At 40.3% G+C, this 25432-nt stretch overlaps 1 protein-coding gene across 1 annotated transcript in view; it reads left to right on the top strand.

Moving 5' to 3' along the window:
* PAFAH1B1 (platelet activating factor acetylhydrolase 1b regulatory subunit 1) overlaps nucleotides 1–25432 on the top strand; it is a 38370-nt gene that overhangs the window by 5196 nt on the left and 7742 nt on the right. Inside the window, exons 2-8 of the mRNA XM_035342841.1 lie at nucleotides 14850–15062; nucleotides 17080–17164; nucleotides 19447–19521; nucleotides 20503–20709; nucleotides 22487–22655; nucleotides 24255–24357; nucleotides 25125–25353. Coding sequence (XP_035198732.1) covers nucleotides 15031–15062; nucleotides 17080–17164; nucleotides 19447–19521; nucleotides 20503–20709; nucleotides 22487–22655; nucleotides 24255–24357; nucleotides 25125–25353 — 900 coding nt within the window. The 5' untranslated portion in view covers nucleotides 14850–15030. The remainder of the gene's footprint in view (nucleotides 1–14849; nucleotides 15063–17079; nucleotides 17165–19446; nucleotides 19522–20502; nucleotides 20710–22486; nucleotides 22656–24254; nucleotides 24358–25124; nucleotides 25354–25432) is intronic.

The following is a 25432-nucleotide window of genomic DNA, read 5'->3' on the forward strand; positions in this document are numbered from 1 at the left end:
CGCTGCCCGCCCTGCGGCCCGCCCGGCCCCGCCGGCCGCTCCCGGGGCTCGGCGGCGGCCGCGCTGCCGGTGACTTGGCAGGAAAGCGGGGCGCGGGGGGGCGGCGGCCGGGCCGGGGGCGGGGGGGGGGCGAGAGGGGCCCCGGCTCCCCCCGCCCGCGGCTCCCTTGTCCTTCCCCGCCCCGCCTTCAGGCCGCCGCGCTTCCCCGGGTGACTTAGCAAGATCCCGGGGAGAGGCGATGGGCCGGGCGAAAAAAATAAGGAAAAAAAATCGTGGGGCGAGGAGCCCGGCGGGTGCGTGCCGGGAGGATGCTGAACGTCCTCCCCCGGATTCCTCTCCGAGGGTTTCCTCCTATTCTTATCTCCCGTCCCCTCCGAGGGCACGGCAGGCGTTTGTCAGACGATGGCCCACATCTCCCGGACCGGCTGCGGCAGGGCAAACAAAACAAGGATTGATAGCGGAGCAGCACGGAGCCGATGTTATTTTAAGAGCCGTTCGCATCCATCCTGTTTTCTTGCAGCGATCTAGCAGGGAGAGCGGTGATAGGAGGTGGCTCAGACCTTCAGAGCCAGCTGCAGTAAAACGGGGGAGGGAGGTCTAATCTCCTCCTTGGGGTCATATCGCTGCCCGGCTGCCTGGAGTCGCATCGGGCTGCCCTGAAAGCCTTCTGCTGGCAGCCGAGTTGGCCACATCGCTCCGTTCATGGCTCCGCTCGAGTTTTTGTTCAGCAGGAGGCTGTACGCAGGCAGGCTTCTGGTGGAAGTTGGGGGGTGGGAGTGGTGCCTCCCTGAAAAGTTTAGGGTTGCTCTGTCCTGTGGGTGGGTTTTTTTGTCGTTCAAGGTGGATGCGATTAAACTTGACCTTTAATACCAACAACGAGGCGATACCTTCCCTTTCTTTGCCATGGTATCCCTGGTAAAACTGCCTTGCTGGTAGTGCTGCAGCAGAGGGCTTGGCTGCTGCAGGTCAAGTCAATTCATAATGAATTACCTGACTGGGGGGGTGCTGGAAGGTTACTGAAGGTACATTAAAAATCGTTATTAGATGCTATTTTACTGTAAATAAATGTTTGGGCGTATGGACCTGGCTGAATCCTGTATTGATGTGGAGACCCCTTTACGTATGTATTTCTGTGGCGGTATTGTTTATGTAGCGTGAGGAGGTGGGGGTTAAAGATCCTGTGTTCGGTGGTGGTCGTTCCGTAAATGATTGTGCAGCATTCGGCTCGTTTTCGGAAGAGGGAGGGTCTGCTATCAAAATGTTATTTGCCCATAGAGTCATTTTATTAAATAGGAAAGTCGTGTTAGGGAACTAAACAAAGAAAATATTTTCTAACAGGAAGATTTACTGCAAATCTCCAGTTTGTTCTCAGGGTTTTCATTTTTGTGTTTCTTTTGATTTGGCCATGTTTGTGGATGCTGTGTGCAGCCATTGAGCAGAGAAGAGACTGGGTGGAGTAAGGAGGCAAAGCTGCGAAATGGCTAGATTACCCTTTCATAGCTTTTTTTTTTTTTTTTTTTTTTTTTTTTTCCCTTTGCTTGCGTTTTGCTGGGGTGGAGGAATACTAATTGCCGTAACAATGAAGTCTCTTTAGGGAAGAATCTAATGGTGCAGGAACCTTCTGAAACTAAACAAATCTCACATTCTGTTTTGAGGCTTATTTTTCTGCAGGGTGGATCTTGATTTGGCTGGCAGTGAGAAGTGACCAGTCACTGTTGCAAAGCCAGATTTTTTGTCTGGCATCAGTTTCAATATATCAATGTAGATATTCACTTGTTGATTTTTTTTTTTTATTTACACTTTAGATAGGAATTGTAATTTTTGCATGGATGTTTTACACACGAGATTCCCTCGGTTGTAGAGAACCCTTGTATTGTTGCTTAGTGGTGGTGGTCGTGTAACTTCTTGGTTAGATTTGGTTTCGTGTGCCACACACAAAAAAAGCATTCCTGCTCTCTCTGGTGCCCATAGTAGGGCAGACAAGTGTACGGACTTGATTACACTGCCCTTCTTCATGTCCCAAGCTCATACAAAACACCATCTCAGGGTTTTGGAGGCCCTTGTGAACAAGCTGGCCCTGTAAGACCCGTGCTGTGCTGCTCAGCTGCCGCTGCACCATGGGGGTAATACTAATGCTTAGACTTAAAGTGGTGTTGGGAAGGCATTAGAACAAAGGATTTGGGGAATACAATAGCGATCAGATGAAGCACCTAGAAAGGACTGCTTTTAGATGTGCTCTGCTATTCTAGATGTGGCTGGTGGCATTCCCACCTGAATCCAGCGTTGATCAGAATGAGTACAACAGTAAAGGTGACGATGATGAAGCAGGTTGAGGTTTTGGTTTGGGTCTGTCTCAGTTCTAGAGCCCAGTTTTTGCTGGTAGGTTGTCACAGCTGATAACTGCTTCTGGCTTTAACTTGCCCCAAATTAAATTAAGGGATAGTGGCTTTTTATAAGTTCATTTACTTAGAGGAGTAGATGTTACAGGGTTTAATGGATGCATTCACTAAATGCCGGCGTCTATGAATGAATCCAAGGTAAGAACAATGAAGAATGCAATAGAACACTTGCATTCTTAGGACTTTAGTTGATTTTTTTTTTGTCCTTGAAATGATGGCAGTTGCTTTCTTCTATGGGAGTAACTGGTTAATTTGTCTTCTACAAAAGAAAAAGACATTACTACGTACCTTTATGACTCCGAGAGATCTGTCCTGCATGTATGGCTGACTCTTCAGCCTATACTATTTCCTGTGCTCCACCCAGCCTTGAGTGTTCGGTTGTATTCTTTGTCTGCTCTCAACTTTTTTGTCTACCGAGCCTGCTAGAGATGGGGCAACTTTTGAATTGACTTCTGTTGGTTGTCTTACCAACAGGTAAACCTTGTCTTTATTCACAAACTCCGGGGCTAATTGTAACCTGTTTGTAACCTCTTGTAAAATATTCTGGGCAAACAAAAGCTGGAGAACCCCTGCTTCTCTATGGCTCTGAGCTATACAGGGCACTTATGTTACAAAGTTTATTTACAAACCTCTGTAGCTGCTTCTAGGATTCATGAATGAGAATGGCTGGCGTTACTGTAGTATGAAAGGGAGCAGCTTTTAAAGGGTTCTGTTTCCGTCGGCTTTCCCTACTTTTTTGAACTTCAGGCCAGTCTTCCAAACTGAAGGCAAAGACGATGGGAGTTGCGTGTTGAAGTTCCTTTGAACCGAAGAGTGAAATAGTACCTAGCCTAAAAATAAGAGCTGCTTAAGCTTAAATATATGAAATCAAGAATACAATAAAAATCAGTTATTATTAACAAGTAACCATTTCAGATTTCATATTTTTTCCCCAGCCTATAGCATGTAACTTGTGATAGCAGTTGAAGACCTTTCCCAAGTACCAGAGCCAAGTGCTAATCAAAATGCTCCTGGGTTTCTTCTGCCAGGTTTATTGTAGAGATGTGGTAAGCTGTGTGCTGTCTATAAATGCGGATTATTAATAACATTACTACTGTTCTCTTCATTCTCCTACTTTTCCTTTCTATAAATCATAGTTGTCACTGACAGAAGAACCTGTCTGCTCTAAAACAAACAAACAAACAAAAAACAACCAAACAGTTGATTAAGCATTGCCTAGGTTGAATGGCTTTCTTGGGAACTACTTCATTATGCGGCGGAAGGGGAATGAGGTTTGTAATGGGGCTTTTGGGTGTTGTGAGTCTAGGTGTTTATTAATGGCTGATGTTACTTTGTCTTTTGATCTGCTTGACAGAGTAGGCTACACCTCAGTTTACATCTTATAAAATGGACATTTACACGAATAAATAATCTTGACCCACCTAAAACTAGTTCTCAAGCATGTGAAGTTATTTCTTCAGAATTCTTGCTGTAACTGCTGTCTGGGTTAGCAGGAGTGCCTGTGGAAGGTTTGTGCCATTGCTGAAAATCCAGTGGTTGGATCTGAACTGTAATACGTGAAAAATAGACACTTAAGCTGAGGGCACCAGCTGACATAATACAGCTACAGTTATTTTGGAACAATGTTCTTCTTCATTCCTACAATGTTTTGAGCCTTCCTGATGAGTATCACATACCAGAAACGTTTGAAAGAACCAGGATTTTTTACCTTCTGCTAGGCAAATCATCTCACTTCCTCTGTGTATCTGAACAAGACGTTTTAGCCTGCAAGTTACATGTTCAGTGTGCAATGAGTAAATTAGATCTAGTTTTAATCTAATACTTGCTAGGTACTGCACGTCTACCCCACCAAATGTGCTTATCTAACTTGTTTAAAGAAGGGTTTTTCTTAATTCTCATTAAGGCAGGGCTCAGTCTTGACTACCAATGCCTGTCTAATTCAGCACGTTTAAAAGCTCGTTCAGTGCTGTTTTACCTTACGCGTTCTGTTTAGGGGATTGCATGGATGTGATGACTTAGTCTGCCTTGCTCTTAGGTGTTTTCTATGCCAGTAAACTAAGCTACTGCTTTGTGCTGGTGTGAACTGTTCAATTTCAAAGGGAAACATTGCTTACAAGGTAAGTGTTTGTATCTGCTCTGATCCATTTCATCAGTACTGTAAACATAGGGTCCTGTCCAGAGCAGAGCGTGCACAGCATTGTCATACCAAGCAGTACCAAGTGCACTTAGGCATGCATAGCTATATATATATAAATCAACATTTAAAATTCAAAGCACTTGTTAGTTAATAGCTTTGGAAGTATTTTAGTCATTTCTTCCTTACTAGTACGGTTGTTAGAGAGCGCAATAGTTTGATTTGGCTGCTTATGGACTTTTGGGCAAGGATTGTGATTATTATAAATATAATAAACACATCTTAGTGGCTGTGATTCCGTTGATTCTGGAAGGGCTATTTGTAACCAGTAACTACCTGCTGCAGTCCTCAAAAGATATTTCCAGTTACGGGACAATCCATTGTGCTTGAGGTTTATAGGTGGTGCTGCAGCAAACGTCTGTCCTGTAATTTTCTCAGATCTGTTGTTAAACAGGTCCCTGCTCAGTGAGTTCAGAGGCAGGCTTTTCTGAAGCACCTCTCAGTCTCTGTGCTCGCCGGTGAGTCAGCTGAGGCAGGGCTAAAGGTAACAGGTTTTATGCCGGCCTGCCTTACCCCTGAGATAGCAGTGGCCTTCATGACTGAGATCACTTATACCTTCCCTCTCCTATCAGTGTTAATTGTTCCTATTGTTCTGGAAAATCTACGTTCTCTTGGCTTAATTAGATGAGTCTTTTTCTCTCCCCCTCTCCAGATTGCCTCTGCTTTCATTGGTTGTGTTTTCTTAATGCTAAAGCAGGGGTGTTAAGTTTATCCCTCTTTAAGTCTGGAGGAAAATCAGTTAGAAAACTCTAGGCTGTCGCTAAGTGAATGTTTCTTCCTTAAAACGTGGATGGCTTGCCTTGGGCTTAATTCACCTGTGGGTTTTTTTGGGGGGTGACAAACAATTGTGATAAACAATTTGGCTTATTTAAATGTGAGTGTCTTTACAATCTAGTAAGAGAAGGATGTCATTAACATGAGTGCATGTATATGTTTTGAAACAGATGGTGTCTATCAAATCAGTAGTGGTGGAAGTCTTTGGTTCTCACTCAGCTGGCAATGAGCAGAGACTAGACTGGGGAAAGCTTAAGAGAGGAGCTCTGACCCTGGTATTCATCCTCAGCATTGAGGTTGGGGTTAAGGTTCTGACACGCGTGCCATGTTTGTAATAACTTGGGGTTCATTTCTCAGTTGTAACTGAGGTGAGGCAGCTCCGTGAGAGAGCAAGCACAGCGGGGTGCGTGGGGTTCTGAGGGTGGTCTCCCAGGAGAGGTGTGGGGGGAGGTGGGCTAAATTTACCTGAATTTGCAAGCAGAACTGAGCAGGCAAGCTAGAAATAGAATGGTTTCTATCATCCTTACACAACCCTCTACCATGTCTTCTACCTAAGTCTGCATGTAGGCTATAAACTTGAGCTCTGACATAGATGAAGCTTGAAGACGATGGAGAGCTGATCCTTCAGGTAGTTATGCAGCTGTAGGGTGAAAAGTAGAAAAAAGATCAGCCCAGCCTATAAATGTATTTTTTGTTTTCTTATGCTCATCCTGGCCAGCTTAGCAGATGATTAATTCTAACATTTTCTAGGATAAAATGTATTTGCCACGCTGTAGGAACAACTGTCTGTTGTGACTATACTGTACGTGTGCTTTTCTGCTGTAACTGGGGTGAGAGTTAAGGGGGGAAATGGAACTGGATGCTTACAGTTACCATTTTTCTTTCCTCTCAAGATGTGGAGACAGAAGGCAGTTTCTTCTAAGAAACCTTTTTCAGGTCATAATTATTATGCCCAAGAAATATGGTTATTGCTTCACTTTTAATTAGGTCAGTATTTAAACAGCAGGTTCGATGGAGTTTGTTCCTGGAGTTCATTTGTGGGGAGTACTCTGTGGCTTGAGTTTGATAAAGCAGCTTTTTGCTTACTGGTTTTAGAACAAAATCAGCCCATTAGAGCTGGCCTACATTAAATTTTTATATACTTGTTAACGTAATCCAGCAGTATAATATAGAGGTATATAAGAACAATTAAGGATCTCTGTTAAGAGACTGTAACTAATTGCCAGCAAATACTCACAAATAACCCCTTTTAACGTGTTATCACACGGGACTGTTGAAAAGCTTTGTAAGGATCCGATGTGCCTGCCATGTACTAAACTGACAATGCAATGAGAATTTCCATTTTAATAATGCATAAATAGTTAGTCCCACCTTGAAAGAATTACTGAGTTTATATCTCATTCTATCAATTAAATCTTTTGGTAGTTCTCATCTCTTCTACCACTTTATAAGTAACTTGCCTTTCACCAGGATTGGAAAAATAGCCAAAGAGAGGAAGCTAGCCAGACAAAGTAGGATTTTAGATACATTAACAAACTCAGAAGAAAACAAGGAGTTTTCCTCTGGCTAACACATCTTTTCAGGACAGTAGACAGTGTTAGAGAAACTGCTCGGCAGTTGAGAGCATGTAGCTGGGCATAAGACTAGTTGAAGGTTTACACAGGTTGTTAGAAGTTTAGCTTTGAATTGAAACTTTAATTTGCAGTCATTTAAATGTGAACAATCTAAAAGTCTTTAATTGATTTCCTAACGTGAACCTGGTTCCATGTCCCTAATTAGTGATGGCTTGCGTGCCTTGCTAGCCCAAGAACACCTACCGGGAGGCACGCCTGGCCTCACCGCCTCAGGACACCATCTCGTTTTTGGCTCTTCAAAGAAAAATTATTGTAGATTATTAAATACATGATCTTGTCATAATAATACTTTCTCATTAAAACTGCAGAACTTTAGTTTAAATTTCTGGAGGAGCTCTGAAGCTGTATGCCAAGATCAGCACCAGTTCCTCGGTTGGCAGACAGCCGCAGGGTGAGCTGGGGGGAGCCGACCCGTGTAACTGTGTGCTGCTGCTGATACGAACCAAGGAATGATGCCGAAACCGACTTCACATTTTAACTTGTAAAAATTCAGAAATGGATGAGAGAAACCATAAAATACAGTAGGGGTCAATGTGCCTGTGGGAACTGCAGGAGGCAGGAGAAGGGTTGGCGAACTTGTGAAGGCCGGTCGCTTCTTACGTTGTGGGTAAGCAATGGTTCTGGAGGCTCGAGGACTGGGATTCCCAGAATGATAATGTGAAGCCTGGAGGTCCGGGGAGAGACGTGTTCATCGTGGGGCTGACGAAAATTTTCTTGACAGTGGAAGGTGGCTTAATCAGAGTAACTCAGGCCATGAAAGAAGCCTGTAAAATTGCACTCCTGAGAGTTCAAAAGGCCTTAGAAGAGGTTTTTCTCTACGTTACTCTTTGCGGCTTTAGTGAGGTGTTGGTATTTCTTTTTTAAAAAGATCTGGTTAGAGCCTACAAATGTATGCAAGAAATACTGATTTGTGAGCAAGTTGGAGTAGCTTTTCTGCTCTGTATGTCACGACTTACTGTTTGTCTGGATTTTGTTAGAGCTTCCTGCTGCAGTGCCGGAGCCCTGCCACCTAACGAGGCGTTGATGCAGGTGGTTTTGCTGCGTAGCACGGTCAGTCGCTGCGGGGAGAGGAGATCATCTGGTGCTAGGGCATGGCGGGTTGGGTCCTGCTCCTGCTGCCGGGACATGCTTGTGACTCTAGCAAAACAAGCGTGTCTCTGGAATAGAAGGGGAGTTTGACAGCTGTTGTTTGCTGTTTACATGATTAGTGTTTACTGGTGTACATGTTGTTTCTAACTTAAACAATCACTGTTTCATACAGTGCTCATCTGTAGTGTAGGTGGATCATATCTCAATCTGGAGTAATTCTTCCTGTAACTTTTTCTGAAGAGCAGAAATGGATGTTGTCAGGCAATTGAGGCATTTCACTGATTTTTGTTGATCGTAAGCAGTACTTCTGACACGCTTGATGCAAGTAAAAGAAGGACAGTGGAGAACTTTGAACTGATCTTGCTAATGAAATACTAAGGAAGATGATAAGGTTGGTTGCAGTTTCACTGTTTGGTATCTGCACACAAATATATCTTGTGCTACATTTGTGAAAACGCTTGAATGTGGAAGGACTTCCCAGGACTTGATGTGAAACACTGGGCTTGTGACAGCATTGTGGAGGAGCCCCCAGGCTGGGGGGCTGCCTGCTGGCAGCTGCTGCACGGTGAGCGCAGTTCCTCCTCTGGTGCCACCCTTCATGCAATGCAGCCGAGAGGAAAAAAGCCTTCCGTCTCCCTGGGATGCTAAATCCCTGACCAAACTAACACCTAGCAGGGACCAATGCAGCATCCTAGTGAGGATGTAATTTACATCATGAGTTATTAACAAGTCACTGATGGTTTCTTTGACCTCTGTATTTGCAGCTCCAATTTTGTTGTAGTACAATAAATACATGCGTTGGAAGAGTTGAATGGTGCACTACTATGTAGAGATAAAACCTTCAGATCAAAGATGTAACACTAAATTATTACTATTGCTAAACACAGTTGTAATAATAAAACAAATGGTTTAGATTAAACAAAAATAAGACAACTTTCATCTTCCCTAAAATACGTGGGAGATGAGTTCAGTTTGAGCTGGGGTATCTATGCAGTAAGTAATAGCAGCAAACGGGTTAAGTCAGGGGTTAAGACCAGATACACTATTTCAATAGATAAAACTAAGGTGACAGGCTGGTTTTGATTTAAATAAATAAATAAAAATCTGTCTTAAAGCATGCCTCAATGCTTCTGTTTAGTTTTTGTGGCTTTGTAAAGTGGGTGATCAGCTTGAAGTAGATCAAAGCTGAATATGCCAAATCCAGGGCACAGCGTCTTTATCAGACATACATATTCACAACAAATCTTAGTACTGTTTAGTATCCAGTGTACTTTGATAAGCAAAAATGTAACGATTTGTTGGAAGTAACTTAAAGACTGAATTTGATTTTTAGGAGTACAGAATGGGCAGTTGTAGGAATCTTAATTGCAATAACTTTGCTAGTGCTTGATGTTAGTTTAGGCAAATGACTATGTATTTTTGGCACGTTAAGATTATAAAACTCAAGGGTTAATTTAATTCCAGTCTTTTTCTCAGTCATATTTGGAGAATACTTATGGAAAATAATATCCAAGTGTCTTCTAAAGCAAGAATAAACACTGTCATAGGAATACTGTGAACTGTGACTTAGTCTTTGTTGACAGGACGTATCATGAAGTGAGGGGAATTGTGAATGTTCCTCACCTGAAAGTGATTTGTTTCTGCTTCACTGCGTTGACTGTACCTGCTCAGTTACAGTGCTCTGACTCCCTGCTACGTAACTCTCAGAGGGCTGACAAGTGTTGCTGAACCTGCTTCATCCTGCTACTGGTGCATTTTAGGAGTGTTCAGCAGGTCTTTCATGTTAATTTCTTGCAGTTTTCCAGTAATCTAGGAAATGCCTGAGCCACACTGGTACACATTAGTACAGGACTATTGGGTATATCAGTCACTCCTAGGAAGAGAGTGGTTCCTGTACGATACCAGATTTTCGAGTTAGATTTGCACTCAGAGTAGAGTTGGACTCGGTGCTTGGCGCTCCCCAGTTGCACAAGGTACGTGTCTAGTCACCTTCAGGGTGGGCCCCTCTCTAATGCGTGTCAGGTAGAATCTCAGCCTCAGCAGTTTCAGCAGGAGTAAAGGTGTCCCTTGGGCCTCCTGGGTGAGTCTTGGGGGAGCGCAGTGGGCTCCAGCAAAGGCTGCATGTGGTGAAGCTAAGGAATCTCTGGATCCTAATTGAAAAAGGGAAATGGGAGGTGATTCTCCAGCAGGAAGAAGCAGAGGGTCTTCCACTTGTTTTTAATGAGGACAAAGAACCTCTGCTGTGCTGATTCCATATTCTCTTACAAGGAAGGCTTCTGCTTTTCAGGTTTTTCTTTCGAATTTGTTGGTCTTTCAAAAAAAAAAAATCTATTGATAAACTCATATAGAGAAACATTTCAGACATTCCTGTGTTTTCCTTAGTGTAAAAGGCGATCTTTATTGAAATACTAGTAGCTGAGACAAGACGGAGCCATCTGCTGAGGTTACGCTGCTGTTAATGGAGCTGAGCAGGATGTTACATACAGTTTTTGCTTGGTTTGTGTTGTGAAGTTTCATAAAGAAGTAGCCTATTTAAATTTCAGTGGGTAATATCTGTGTTCCTGCCAGGTACCTGTACACTCCAGAAAACTGAACAGAGCTGTGCTCCTAGGAGGAGTAAAAGGCAAACATTTGATGTTATTCCTGTTCCGGTGTTATGGGTTTAGCTAGGTCTAGCTCCTAACTTTAAAATGGTTATAAAGACAACTGATCTTGCTGAAAACACTTGTAGCTCATGCTTTTTGCAAGGTCGTACATCTTCAGAAGTTTGCTCCTCAGTGTTTTTATATGCAGACTATCGGTATGGAATCATATGAAATCAAAATGTCCTTAAGTCAGAAGCTAAAACTTTTTTTGCAATACAGGTGGGGCTGTTAAAAGGAGGTGCATCCTGTTTTGCATTTAATTAGTAGTTATTACTCCATGAATGGCTCTATTTAGGCTCAATCATTTTTCTTTTTTTCCTACTGTACTTACTAATACAGAACAAAATTAACTCATCTTTTTCAAAAAAGATCCGGTTCTGTGTCGACACCACCTTATTCCCAGTAAATTATTGATACTAAAAGTCACAGATGTCAGACAAGAGGTAGTGAATAGGTGTTTTTCCCAAGGGTTCTCGCTGTTGAACACTTGCTTCCTCTCATTACTGGGGCTGTTTGCGGGTGTGTGTGTTATGCCGTGGTGACTACAAACCTCGATAGGCAGTGGAGGAGGACTGGTTAGTCTTGCTCCACTGAACTTTGTATGTCACAGTCCTCACTAGCTAAGGAAGAAGGCAGTGCACATGGACAATATTCATCTGCTCTCTGTCATGTATAAAATAGATGTTTACGTCAAAGCAGTAACTTCTAAGCAAAGAAGGATGATCTGTGTCCTCGTGTCCTTCTAGTGCTTGCAGGTGTCTGCTCCATCGTCTAGTCGTACCTGAAGTCTGCGAGGTGGGACTGCTCCAGAGCAGCCTCCTAGTGAGCGCTCAATGTTCTCAGCACAGTCCGTCGGGCATATTCTAACACTGAACTCCAGGAGAGGGGTTAGGTTTCTGTAGGGTCTGTGAGTAGTGTTGGAAGATGCTGGAAGAAAGCATGATCATTGGTTAAATGAGTGCCAGTTTTGGGGTGGATAGACTAAGGTAGGCTTCAGCTGCTCACAGCTTGGTTGCACCCTGTTGCAACCTTTTCCATCCCCATCCATCCGTTGAAGTAAACAATGCATCCCATAATCTCTGCTCACTTTCCTATTTTACACGGGCAATATTTCAAAAGCAGTTAAGAAATAACTGTTTATTGTCAGTGCCTGTTGACTGCCAGCTAAGAATTGCTTTCCCTGTAAAGACGGCTAGCTGTACAACTTGGCTGCAGATAAAAAGGTTCGAAGATTCATTGCCTTCTAAATACTTAGCATATTCATAGGACTTCCAGTTTTTAATTCATTTTTTTCTTTAGGCTCATATTTGCAGAGAAGTGCTGTGATTCACCATCAGTAACTTGGTCTGAAGAAAATGAATTAATGCTGCATTCAAAACATCCTCTGGATTCCAAGGCTTTAGCAGATTAAGTAGCCATTATTTGTAAGCTGCAGGATAAACACGGTGGGTGGAGTCGATTCAGCCATTTGCCCCAGGCTGGTAATGAAACTCAATTTGACACAAACAATCTCTTATTTTACCTTTGACTGTTACTTTGGCAAACTTGTGGCTAGGATGCGTTGCTGTATTTCATGGAATGCCAGAGTTTGGAATTTACTTTTCATGAAAGGATTTTGCATGTATTAATATACATTTGCATTAACTGCCACGTGACTTCCTTTTCACTACTGCGGTGCTGCAATCCTAGTCAAATGACAAATGTTTCATAAGGCAGCTAATGGAAGTAGGTAAAACCCTGTTGCAGTTCAGCTTCAAGCCAACAAAGTATCAGTGTTGGGGATATAGCAGGAAAAGTTTAGGGGCCCTTTCCGTTTGGGGCAGAATCCCTTTAACTGGATGGCATGTCAAGGACCACCTTGTAAACCTAGTTGCTGTTGGTTTTAGGCATGAATTATTGTTGCATCTGCTAGATGCAATGACAAAAGGACATCTTGGGGTATCATTTTTACTGGGGTTATTGCACCAATGCAGCGTGTGCAAGGGGTTTGCTGGTTGGAGGTGGTTCATAACACAAACACCCGTTGTTTTTACTGCTGTGTGTAGTACTGCAAGCAATTTTTGGATGCTCATGTTTGTGTTCTGCTGCTCAGTGCTTCAGACAGTGCCCCTGTGTACAGAAAAGTGCCTCGTTCTGGCCTTCTCAGTGCTTATCACAGAGTTGCTATGCTCATACTGAACTGCAGAGATTCAGCCATTACAAGCCTCTTTTTTCAGTACTTAAATTTATAGCAGCATTGCCCTCTAGGGGGCACTTCTTCTGATCATTTGTGTATTATTTTTTGTATGTCTTAGCTAAATTTCCATTAATTTATGTGCTGTACTCCTACCTCGTGAAAAAGATGCACCTATGGAAAACCAGTTGCCACTTTACCTGTCAGGAAGCAGGATGCGGGACAAGAAAAGTGAAATGTTTGCTTCTGTTATCTGAAAGGATGGAACCTGTGCTATTGTTTTTCAGCTGAATAGTTTCTGAAAGAGCTGTTAGGGAAGAGGTCAAACTAATTAAATAATGTCTTGCCTGCTTAAAGTGCTCCTACCCTGAACAGCTCGCAGTGCACTATTAGGGTGGGCAGCATTTGATGTGGGAAACCCACCAGCAAGGGGAATGCATGCACCTGGCAGCTGCAATTTGGAGGCAGACAGCAGAGCCTAGATAGGCCTAGAAACCAACTCTTGGTCTCCTGTGATGGATAAGCAGATGTTAATGATATTAGTATTTTCTTTAACATTTTAATACAAGAACAGCTTTGTTGTACAACAGCCCTCTTGTATGGCTGGTGGAAAAGCAGTAGGGGAGAGGCAGTGGGAACGTGTGTTCTGAAGCGGTTGGTAGAAACCTAACTAAAATTTCCTGAAGTCTTTGCTACACTGTCATGATCACTTTATCTCATTGCTAAAAGCTGCTCGGTGAAACTTTCATAACAGCTTCAGTAAATGATTGTACATACAGATTCTTGACCAGCATGCAAGAAATGCCAACTTCAGCATTTCTCATAATCATGCTTCTTAGAAAAGAGTACCTGCAAGGCAGAAATCAGAAAGCAAAGCTGCTAAGATGATTTTAATGCTACGTTCTTGGCTAACATTAAAACAGGCAAGTTGAAGTAGTCTGCACACTAAGAATAGTTGGCTACTAGTAATTGTTCATATTAAGCGTAAATTCGTTCCTGAATCAGAAGGTACTGTATAATGGGGGGAAATAAGTCATTTGAGAAAGGCACAATTTCTGACAGACTCTGAACTCCTTACCATGGCATTTGTGCTGCTCTGTTAAGATTGAAGATCTGTTTAAAAAGTCGCAGTGCTCCAACTCTGGGCTAGATTTTATTTATATAAATAATTGTGTGTGTGTGTAAACTAAGCTCTAACAACACATGACTAAAAAGAGGGCAAATACTGTTTTTAGAAGTGTTCTTGGGATCTAACCTACCTGTAAAGTTCACCTGCTGAATTACAGCCGTACTCTTTAAAGACACCAGGTAAATCGTATGGAGCTGCCCGATACAATGCCAGCAGTGAGCCGCAGGAACAATCTGCGGCTGCCGTGATGGTGGTTACGGCCTGCAGCGTGCTGTGGCAGTGCCCGTGGTGCTCTTTGGGAACATTCTCTTCTGTGCTTAAGCTGTACCCCTCAGCTTGAAAGGTGTAAGAGCATGTTGAAAATTATCTGAAACAAACCGTGGTGAGGCTACATAGATCTAGAGGAGATCAAAATCTACCCTAAGGATAGAGCATTTGGGGAGGGAGATCTTTGGTGGGGTAGTGAGTGCAAACAGTAGGTTGTGTAAGGTAGAGCCGAGTTTTTTGCATCACAAGAGAATTACATGGTAGCCTGTAACCTAGGACTGGGCTATGTCTGGAGATGTCTTCAGCTCCCTGTTTCTTGAGGGAACAATGCTAGGAAGAAGAGGAGTAAAGAAAGGGTGCAAGACTCTCCAGGCTACTCAGTCCAGATTGCAAATGTGCTATAAGGGCATAATTCAGAGTAGCAAAATAAAATGGAGTCAGCGTACTCTGTCCAGTGTTGTGGGTACCTAAATCATCTCATCAGCCCAGAGTGACTGAATGCTTATTTAAATGAAATTAATGGTATCTCTTTCTCTTCCTTCTAGATGGATTGAATCTTCTGTGTTGAATGCCTCTGGGTTTTCCTATTGGATTTCACATCTGGCGAAATATTTCTGATTTAAGCCACTCTGTGGCAGACTGAATTGTGGATCCAGGGTTCCTAAGACTTTAGATCCTGAGGAGGCAGCCACTGCTGAATCACGTTAACCTGACATCACAGCCACAATGGTGCTGTCACAAAGGCAACGAGATGAACTGTAAGCAGCAGTTATTTTTGAAGTTTGTGTCTCATTAAGCTTTAAAAATAAACTTTTGTTTCCACCTGTATTTTACGGAATGGCTCTGCTCACAATCTGATCAAGTACCATGTACTATGGTTTTGATCTCTGTGCTCTCACCATACAAGCTCAGGCAATTGATAATAGAGATGGGAAATGGCATCAAAAATGGATTATTAATTTTTATAATTTATTATCCTCTCTTTTGTTTCAACTTCGGTCACAAAATTGTGAAAGGGTTATAATAAATACATTACAATATTTGCTCTGAACTGATTTGTGAATTCTACTTTTATCTTCAGTAAATTATGATGCTTTTGGTTTTTTATTCCTAAGTGAAGACAAAGACCTAATGAGAACGTGCTGCACTGTGATTACAATCTATCTTTGTCTGGTTATGTTGTGTTTAAAATAATGGTATCATTTAAAAAAAAAAAAAAATGAAAAGAAACATGGAATTCTTTCCAGATTTTAAGGCTAGGAATTAGCTGTCAAATTCCATGCTTTAGTTTGCTTTCTCTTCTGTAATAAATCACGATAGAGCAGGTGGTGGGTAGCAGTCAGAATGGGAATGTCTTGCATGTTATGCAGTTTCATAGATTTACTGAGAGATTGTGTTTTGGCTTTCTTTTCTTTTGTAAAAGTACGGACCAAGTATCACTTAGCTTTTGTGTCTCTTGTCCTAGGCAAGCTGTACTTCTTAATAAATCTTCTTAAATTAGAGTTGGAAGCTGTCTTCAGCTTCTGATTTTCACAACTGCTCATTGGATTTGGATAAGCTCAGGGGTTTTAACACATTCAACATGACAGTTTTTTAGCAATTCTCTGAAGTTTTCTGGCAAAACTTCAAAGAGTACATACGTTAATGGGGAAATGGAAGTAATGAACTTCATGGATGGAAATGGGGAATGACCAGAGACCGTGATTGCCTCCAGAGAAGAAGGCAACGCATTTTCTCATACTTGGTTTATGGGGAGAAATTTGGAATTTCTGCTAGAATGTAGAATTGTAGAGTTGAGGGTCTGAGGAGAGACTGAATAAGTAGGAAGGAAGAATGTGCTTAAAGCCACAGGAAGAATTTTTATGTGAAAAGCGATTTTTCTCAGAACAAACGTCAGTTAACGCATCACCTGTTGTCCACAAGATTATATCCAGTAGCATGGACTGTGATGTATACAGCATATTTGACAGATGCTCTATTTTTCCAAATGGTATTTTCTGTATGCTCCAGATGTCGACTGTATTTTCAGATGTCCGCTAGAGCCTGCACTCTGACTTTGCAGAGCAAGGGCTGTCTTCTGTGTGTGACATTTGTTATAGGTAGCATAATGCGGGGAACAAAGACCAACGCAATGTCTTCTTAGTAGCGTAGAACATGTTCCCAGAGCGTACTGACAAATCAGTATGTGGAGAGGTGGTGGAGTTGGGGGGGTACTGTGAAGGAATGGTTGCATGAATGCTTTCTTGTAATCTAGCTAAATGTTATTGTATCATCATGAAAAACAAAACTAGAATTTTTTCTCTTAAGCTGAGTGGTTTTATTTGAGTTTAACTGAAGCAAAATGTTGTGAGTACTCTTAAGTACTGTAAACTATTCTTCTCAACATACTTTTCAGTGATAAAGCTACAAAGTTAATGTGTAGACATGGTCATCTTTTTCTGTATCTGCTTTAGGTTTTATGTACAATACAGATTGATAAGTAACTCCAATCTTTGGTAATGAAAAAAAAAAACACCTTCATCAAACCTAAAATAAGAAATACATTTTAAGATATAGGTGTATTGCTGTTTACATCTTGAAGCAAAATGTTTACCGAACGTATTCTAGAAATTTGCTTGGGTTTTTCAACAAGCCTTATAATTCTAGATGATGTACTGCACTGAAGACATAAGATGTTGATCATGCTTTTGTAATGATTAAAAAAAAATGAACTAATCCTTGCACTCTTATCCAGAACTATGGCTAAAGATCCTGTTACTGGTTTTGTGTTTTTAGAAATCGAGCAATAGCAGATTACCTTCGTTCTAATGGCTATGAAGAGGCATATTCAGTTTTTAAAAAGGAAGCTGAGTTAGATGTGGTGAGTTCGAACAAAATTGTTCATCTATATCCTAAGTAAAGAGTTTATGATTTTGAAGCATGTGTGTCCATTCTGAATGTGTATGTGCTTTATCTACCTGTTAGCTCATGCAGTCAGAACTGGAGGTGATACTCATACAGCTTATTGTCTTAACATAAAATTAAAAAATAATCGTTGGATGTGGTCCTGAGCAATTGTTCAAGGTGACCTTGCTTTGAAAGAACCTTTTGAGATCACCTACTCTGTTCTTAATGATCAGAAGAATGAGTTTAGTTTTCTCGTTTGATTTGTTTCCTGCTGTTGTGTACATCCCTCCTCCTCTCTCTGTAACTAACGCATTTCCTTAACTGGAATTTCTTATCATGGAATTCTGCATAAAAGCGTAAACTTCCTGCAGTACAAACTAACCAAACTGAAGACTCTTCTCTTGTCACCAGACTTGAAAAGGTGTAAGATTGCAACTTTGGAAGCTGATTTCTCATGGTCATGTTTTAGAAATAGAAAGACAAAACAGGATTGCTTTTGTCTTTTGTATTTATCAGATGGAGCACATGGTGGAAGTCTGTTTTGTGATGGCGGTTGGGTCATAGTTAAATCATTGCCTGGGACTGCTGCGTACTAGTTGGTTAACGGTGTACCAGGGCAGATCTAAACAGTTACTAGAAGGTGGTCAGCTCTGGTACACAGTTCACTTTGTCAGGCTGTACGGATGCTATTGACTTGGACCTGTCATTTCATGCAACTTAATTCTGTTGTAACAGATGATTCTTCCTTGGTACGATTTTTAGGTTGTCATTTATTAGAGCTGTGCATTTCATTTGAGTTTGTTTCTCTGGAGACACCTGGAATTCATAGTAAACCTCTATGAGATAACTTTTGATAAATCCTTGCCTCCCCTCTTTAATAATTATTGCGTTGATCTTTTTCCCAAATGCTAGGTGGAAGTATAAATTAATTTCTCCAGTCTGCTTCTAGTATCTAATAAACAAGTAGAAATTACAAATTGGAATACCGTACTTATAATTGAAAATCCTAATACCATCCCCTTATCTGCTTTATCTATCAACCTAATTAAGTTTTCTCTTCCCAAAAGTTAAAAAGGTGATCTAAATAGGCTAGATTGTCTTGAGGGAAATAGAAAATGCAGCTACTAAAAGTTCCATATGACTTTCTTATATGAGAAATCTGCATTAGGTGGGATTATAAAATGACAAAAAAATAGAATGATTCTGGTATGAGATGTTCACTTTGTACACAGAATGAAGCTGTGCAGCATTTCACACACTATTCTGTGCTTCTGATGCTGCTGCTTGTTTTTGTATTTGTTTTTGTATTGCTTTTTTCCTTGTGTTAACAGGTGAGAGGAAAAAAATAGTAGTCCTTTCGCTTTTGCAATAACATCAGTTGTTCGTTGTAGTTCCCCAGCTATTCCCTAGAGCCCAAATGAGGAAAATATTTAGAGGAAGAAAATTATCCATCATTAAAATTTCATTAGACTTACAAAATCACTGTTGATTTTTCCAGTATCAGAGGTGTTGTTCTGTGGAGTAGGTTTAGTAGTCTGCTGTATGCTTCATACAAAGGTAAAGGTGCTGGGAGAAGTTCAAGCTTGTCTTTGAGATTCTGGCACGAAACAGTGCAATGTTATGGTGGTTATTTGAGGTTAGCTATGATTAACTCTTCAAAAAAAGTTCAGAATTAGTTTGGGATAAATGGTTTTCAAGTGAGATGGAATATACATAATCCTGCTCTGGCAGCTGGTTGCCACTCAGACAGCGTGTGTTTCTGTGATAAATAAAATGCATGGTGCTGACAAGTAGTGCTGCTAACACAGTCTTAACAGTTGTAGGTAGGAGTTCATTAGCTCATAACGCTATAGTTGGTGGATATGAAAAGAAGATTGTCTTTTAGAAGCTAATTACCAAGGACTAATGCCTTGGTCCTTGCGGTCCATGTGTGCTGTGTACTGTTGTTTTTATGAGGGTTAGTTGAGGCAGGAGAAGGGAAAAACCTGTAATAAAACAGGACACAACTTACACAGAAATGCATAACACTTAAAAATAAAAAGATTTCAAGTAATAAGATTAGACCTAGTTTTTGGATTTTATTTGCAGGATCTTGCATCATTAATCTTGCTGCTGCTGTATTTTCATTTTGCTTCAATTTCTTTTTCTGTGGTGAAGAGATTTTTGTTAAAATGACCTGTTTGTTACTTTTGAAGAAATACCTCTAAAGGCTTTGGACCTAGAATTTATTTGTTTAAACACTTCTCCCTCCCCTAGAATGAAGAGTTAGATAAGAAGTATGCCGGACTTCTGGAGAAGAAATGGACATCAGTTATAAGATTACAAAAGAAGGTAAGTAGATGTCTGATAGATTTACTTGTATAAAAAGTTATAACTAAAAACAAACACTCATCACTAAACAGTGTTACATGTTTTCCTTCTCAGACAAGTGTGGAGTTTAGAAAACGCTTCAAAAATTAATTTGGATGACTTGTGTAGGGGAAAATAGCTAATTCAGTGTTGTAGAAAATGTTTTGTCCACCTTAGTACTAGTAGAAACATCCTCACAGCCTATTTATAAACATTTCTTGACTTCAGTTTATGGATTGTATGTATGGTTTCTGAAGCTGGAAAAGAAAAAGATGCCTTAAGGCAATTTGTGAATAGAAAGATTGAATAGCTGTCTCCAGACAGCTTAACTGGTTTAAAAAGAAGGTAAAAACCTATGCTGCTGGGGTTTTGGGCTATTACATTAAAGGGAAGATACCATTAACTCCAGTGCATTACAGCAAGTGATTCTTCTGCAAATGGACAGTACAAAACTCTTTTTAGTAATGCTTCAGTGGGTTTAGAGAGTATTAAAAGGCTTAAAAATCAGTGTACTAACAATAAAGGCCTATCTATCCTAGAGGTTAATATACCTAGGATGTTATTACACCTTCAGTTTCTCTGCTGTTGGCTAACACGTGCCATCTCGAGGATACAAAAAATTACTGCAGTAGTCAGATCCCTTTTGCTTAAAACTTCCTTCAATCGTTCATCAAAATCAGTAAAGAAAAAAAAGCCTTTGAGTTAGTTGCTAGTGCAACTTTGTACAGTATTTGGATGAATGTGATTTGATTGAACTTTTATTGGGAAAGTGAGAGGGGAATTAGTGGTTGATTTAGGTCTGGATGTTTTAGAAATATCAGTGCTATTGCGTGTTGGTAATTGGTGTGGATTTTTGCTTTTCTGTGGATTTGGGAGCCAATTGTTGTTTGGGGTATCACTATAGCTGATTTAGATCTTGGTGTAAGAGTAGAAATAAATGGTCTCTTTAAAACCCATACATAGGTAATGGAATTAGAATCAAAGCTGAATGAAGCTAAGGAAGAATTTACATCAGGTGGACCTCTTGGTCAAAAACGAGACCCTAAAGAGTGGATTCCTCGTCCTCCAGAGAAGTATGCGTTGAGTGGACACAGGAGTCCTGTCACTCGAGTAATTTTCCATCCAGTTTTCAGTGTTATGGTCTCTGCTTCAGAGGATGCCACAATAAAGGTATGTGCTTGCTACAGAAAATTAAAATAAGGAGGTCTGAGGGTGAATGATAAGTAACATCAATATTTCAGGGTGAACATGTTTTGTACCAATGAAAGATTGTTGCAGATTCTGCTTTAGCATCAGCAGGGACGGTTCTTTCAAATATGATTCCATGTGTAATCTACAAATCATAGTTCTATGCTGGTCCTGTTAATATCTGCAAGAGTATTTACTTTCCTTTAACTTGAGAAGACTTTCCTTTGACTTGTGAAGAAGTAATAAGCTAATGTGGATTTAGGGCCTGGAAAAATAAATGGTTGGTAAGGGAAGAATGCAGTTTGACTGCTCAGTGAGGAGTGTCATACAGAGCATACAGAGAGATGTGATGAGAGGGGAGGAAGAATTGCCTCAAGTCCTCTGAAGAAATTATTTTTAAAGCTAAGTTAGTGGTTACACAGATGTGTTCTTAACTGAAAAAATGTTTCTTTCCACTTATTTTTAAGTGGGACAAGCAAGTCCCATGAATTCCCCATGACTTTCAGGAAAGACTTTCAGTAACTCTAAATGGTTTTCATAGACGTTTATTGCAATGTACAGTGACACAACCAAATCTGTTACAGTAGGCAAGTAGCTTCTCATTTTAACATCCTCTAAGGACAAAATTGTGCATTTTGTTTTTCTTTGAATGTCACGGTTTAAGACAAATTGCCAGATAAAGGATATTTCTCATTGCTACCATATGTGCTCTTTTGAGAACTATTTGGAAAAGTGCTGTTCTGAAAAAGGTTCAGTAGCATATGAAATAATGTGCTAAAAAAAACAAATTTTTCTAATAGTGGTTACCTATTGGAGAAGATTAAAACACGTGTCAGATCTAGTTCATGAGAAACTTTTAACTCATTCTTGTTTCTGTGGCAGGCTTGAGCATCAAAGACCGGTCTTTTGTTCTTCGAGCAGACTGGGTCAACTGAAACAGTGACAGCTCTGCGTTTGTTAGATGTTATACAGGAGCCTAATTAGCTTTGGTTATTCTTTACTCCTTCTTATGGATACAGTGGAAGAATTTCCTTATGCTGGAAACCAGGCTGCATAGCATGTTTTTTGACTCTCTTGCATTCCCAGTGATTGACATCTGTTGGGGATGATGGATTCTTTTGCTGTTGGGTGTTTTTTGGTTTTCTTTTGTTTCATTTGGAATTCAATTTAAAATTAAACGTCCAATTTTGTGATTGAGGGAGACTCCACAATAAAATCTGTAGGAGCTTGTTTTGTTTTCAAAGGCTTTGCTTAAGGTTAGGTGATAGAGTACTGACTTAATTAGGAGGTGAGAATGGTATCTTCCAGTTACTAACTGTGCAAACATCTGTTTAATCTCTGACAAATTCTGTGATTTAGCTAATGTGTATAAATCAAACTCCTAAGAGTGGTTTGGATTATCACTAAACCAATGCATTCTAAATGTTGTTGTTATTTTAAACAGAATGCTAGCTCACAGTAAAGACAAGAAAAAGGAGGGGGGAATTGTTAAAGAAGGTACTTTCTGCACCAACTAGAAACAGGCTGTGTCACTAGAGTTAAGGAAATAATATAGAAAGGAATAGATCGATAGGTAACAACATCATATTAAAATAATGCTTTTTTATGTTATTAGGCTTTTATTGGTCTGTCTTTCTTTGTCTCTTGCTCAGTTAATTATTGAATAAGGTGCCAGACTAGCTTGCATAGTGCAAATGTAAGGCTGGAGATTACAATGAGTAATAGGTTGCTGCTAACAGATTTTCTGTTCACTTGTCAGGTGTGGGATTATGAGACAGGAGACTTTGAACGAACCCTTAAGGGGCATACAGACTCTGTGCAAGATATTTCCTTTGACCACACTGGCAAACTATTGGCCTCCTGTTCTGCTGATATGACCATTAAGCTATGGGATTTCCAGGGCTTTGAGTGCATCAGAACTATGCATGGTAAGGTATAAAGGGAAAACTCATTTAGCAGTCTGTAAAGTGAAGAGATTTTCTTGATCCAGGAAAACTGCTGATGTGGAAAGAGGATATAAACCACAGTATTGTCTGAAAGAAAGAAGGGGATGTTAAAATGCTTTGAGTGCTCTGTAAATGAAGTATATGTTCAGTGTCTATGGAACGAAATAGCATCTCAAATCTGCTATGCGTGATGCTGTGGGTAACTCCCTGTAACAATATTGAAATGGCAGTCGGAGCAGCTTAGTTCTGAAAATTAAATATTTACTAGATAACTCTCTACTGATTTGAAGGTACAGTTTTTGTTATCTTTGTCTACTATTTCCCTAATGTGCTGATTCAGGAAGGAAACAGTTAAGGTGAAAAGTGTTCTGTATGGACTGTGCAGTCTTTTGCTTCATATTTGTCTGATTTCAAATTCATGTGCCTAGTGCATTAGTCTCAAAACATGGAGAAAAAAACAGGAAAGTAAAGCAACCACAACATAGATCCAGGTATTGACAGTAACTCCTCGTTTTATAGTCTTGACATAAAAGCATTTTTTTACTGCTGCTTGTCTCATATGCTTTTAATGTCATCTTGTAGAAGTGGTGAGTAGGAATAAAGAATGTTTGAGATTTGTATAAGAATAAACACACCAAAGAAAAACAGAAAGCTGTTGACTTTTATGTGTACAGTTCAAACCCCACAGAACACTGTTTTAGAGAAAGAACAGATGTTGCAGTGGAACATGGGACACAGCTGGGTTATGGTGAGAAAATAAAGTAGTATTCCAGTTCTTTTTTTTTTGCAGTCTTTAAGCATCTCTATATGAACACACATGCAGCAGGTATAATTTTAGGAACTGGATGTTATAATGTGAGCATGGGTGAAATAGTTCCATGTGTGTTGCCAGTTTTATTTCTTAAGGTCAATTTCAAGTAAAATGAGATAAATTATATTTTCAAGGGGAAACTGTACAGTGTGTGCACTGACTAGTATTCTCTGACACGTCAGAACTTCAGATACTTGATTACCAGTGTAGCTGCTTTGTAGTTCGAGCCCAGCAGTCTCAACAGTAGTGAAATTGCTATCGTGTATGTACAACTGGTTCTTGGCTCTTGAGTCAGTGCAGCATGGTATCTTACTAATATCTAATATCAGATGCTGGAAACATTCAGTCTTCTAGAATTATGCACATACAGTGAGGTTGGGCATGCTTTCTTGCTGAAGCCCTCTTTTCCCTTGAGACGACATCTGCGTAGTGCATCAGAATACTGTAAGCAGACAAATTGATAATTTCAAATACAGTCATCATAGCAGCTCTCTTCTAAACTGCCAGGCTTTGTAACAGTTACAAAAGAAGTTTTGCTTGTGGTGGTGAATGTCTATTTTTAAAACATATTAAATTTTTTTTTGAAACAATCCTAAAGGTTGCTCAATGGCTGGACTGTATGGTAAACTTACATTTAAATATTATTCCATAAAATGTGCTAAAGTCTACTGCTGTAGCTACTTGCTCAAGATAAATGAATAGCAAGTCCTATATACTCTGTAAAAACAATATTACAGTACCACTTAATAAAAGTTTGGTTTTGTTTTTAGGTCATGATCATAATGTTTCTTCAGTAGCTATCATGCCCAATGGAGATCATATAGTTTCTGCCTCAAGGGATAAAACTATCAAAATGTGGGAAGTCCAAACAGGGTAAGTGCAATTGTAGTTAAACATCACTACCTAAACAAAACACACACGAAAAGCACTTTTTAAAAGGAAGTGGGCCAACACCAACATGCATCTTGAACGTCAGCAAGACTTTTTTTTTTAATTGAGATATGGTATTATGCTCTTTTCAGTTATAAACTGAAGGTTTCTGCCTTAAATCTTTTAAGTACAGGGTTTTCATAGCCACTAATTAAAGGTAACCGGTTTCATCTTTCTGGGAGCTATGAAGGTATAACGCTAACTCAGGACCAGGTAGGAATATAAATATAGTGGTTAACTGCAAGTTTAAAGAATATGACAGGAGGGAGGAGAAATCTGTTACCTTCTTGCCACAGAAGAAGAATGAATTTTATTTTTTTTTTAGCCATATTGCTTGTTTCATTCTTCAGTAGTCTCTTTAATTCATCCATTTGCTCAAGGTTGTGGGTGAGGGCTATCAGAATGACTTGTAAATCCCTGTTCTTAAGATACATATTTAATGTAAACTGGGGTGTCAATTTTATTTTTAGCCCCCGAGCTTCCTGCTTTTTACCTTAATAAGTATTTGCTTGTTCTTAACTGTTGCTTCTTTCTCATATGAACTTGTTACCATAAACTGTTTTATGGCCTTGTACATCAGCCAGAACTGACATGCGTGCTAAAATAGCTTAGCTTAACTTCTAAGAGTAGGTCAAGTGTCCTTAAATTTCAAAGGCATGTATAGTGATTTTACTACAGTGTTAATTACTTTTTTTCTCTGTTTTAAATAGTTACTGTGTGAAGACTTTCACGGGTCACAGAGAATGGGTGCGCATGGTGCGGCCTAACCAGGATGGCACCTTAATTGCCAGTTGTTCTAATGACCAGACAGTGCGTGTTTGGGTGGTAGCGACAAAGGAATGCAAAGCTGAGCTCCGAGAACATGAGCATGTGGTAGAATGCATTTCCTGGGCTCCTGAGAGCTCATACTCCACCATATCAGAAGCTACGGGATCAGAGGTAGTGTTTCCAATGCTAATAAATGTGAAACTGAAGCTTTGTTCTCAAAATACTTGGCAGGTACAGCAGGCATATGAGG

This window comes from Oxyura jamaicensis, chromosome 19 (genome assembly GCF_011077185.1).
Source record: "Oxyura jamaicensis isolate SHBP4307 breed ruddy duck chromosome 19, BPBGC_Ojam_1.0, whole genome shotgun sequence".
Taxonomy (NCBI): domain Eukaryota; kingdom Metazoa; phylum Chordata; class Aves; order Anseriformes; family Anatidae; genus Oxyura; species Oxyura jamaicensis.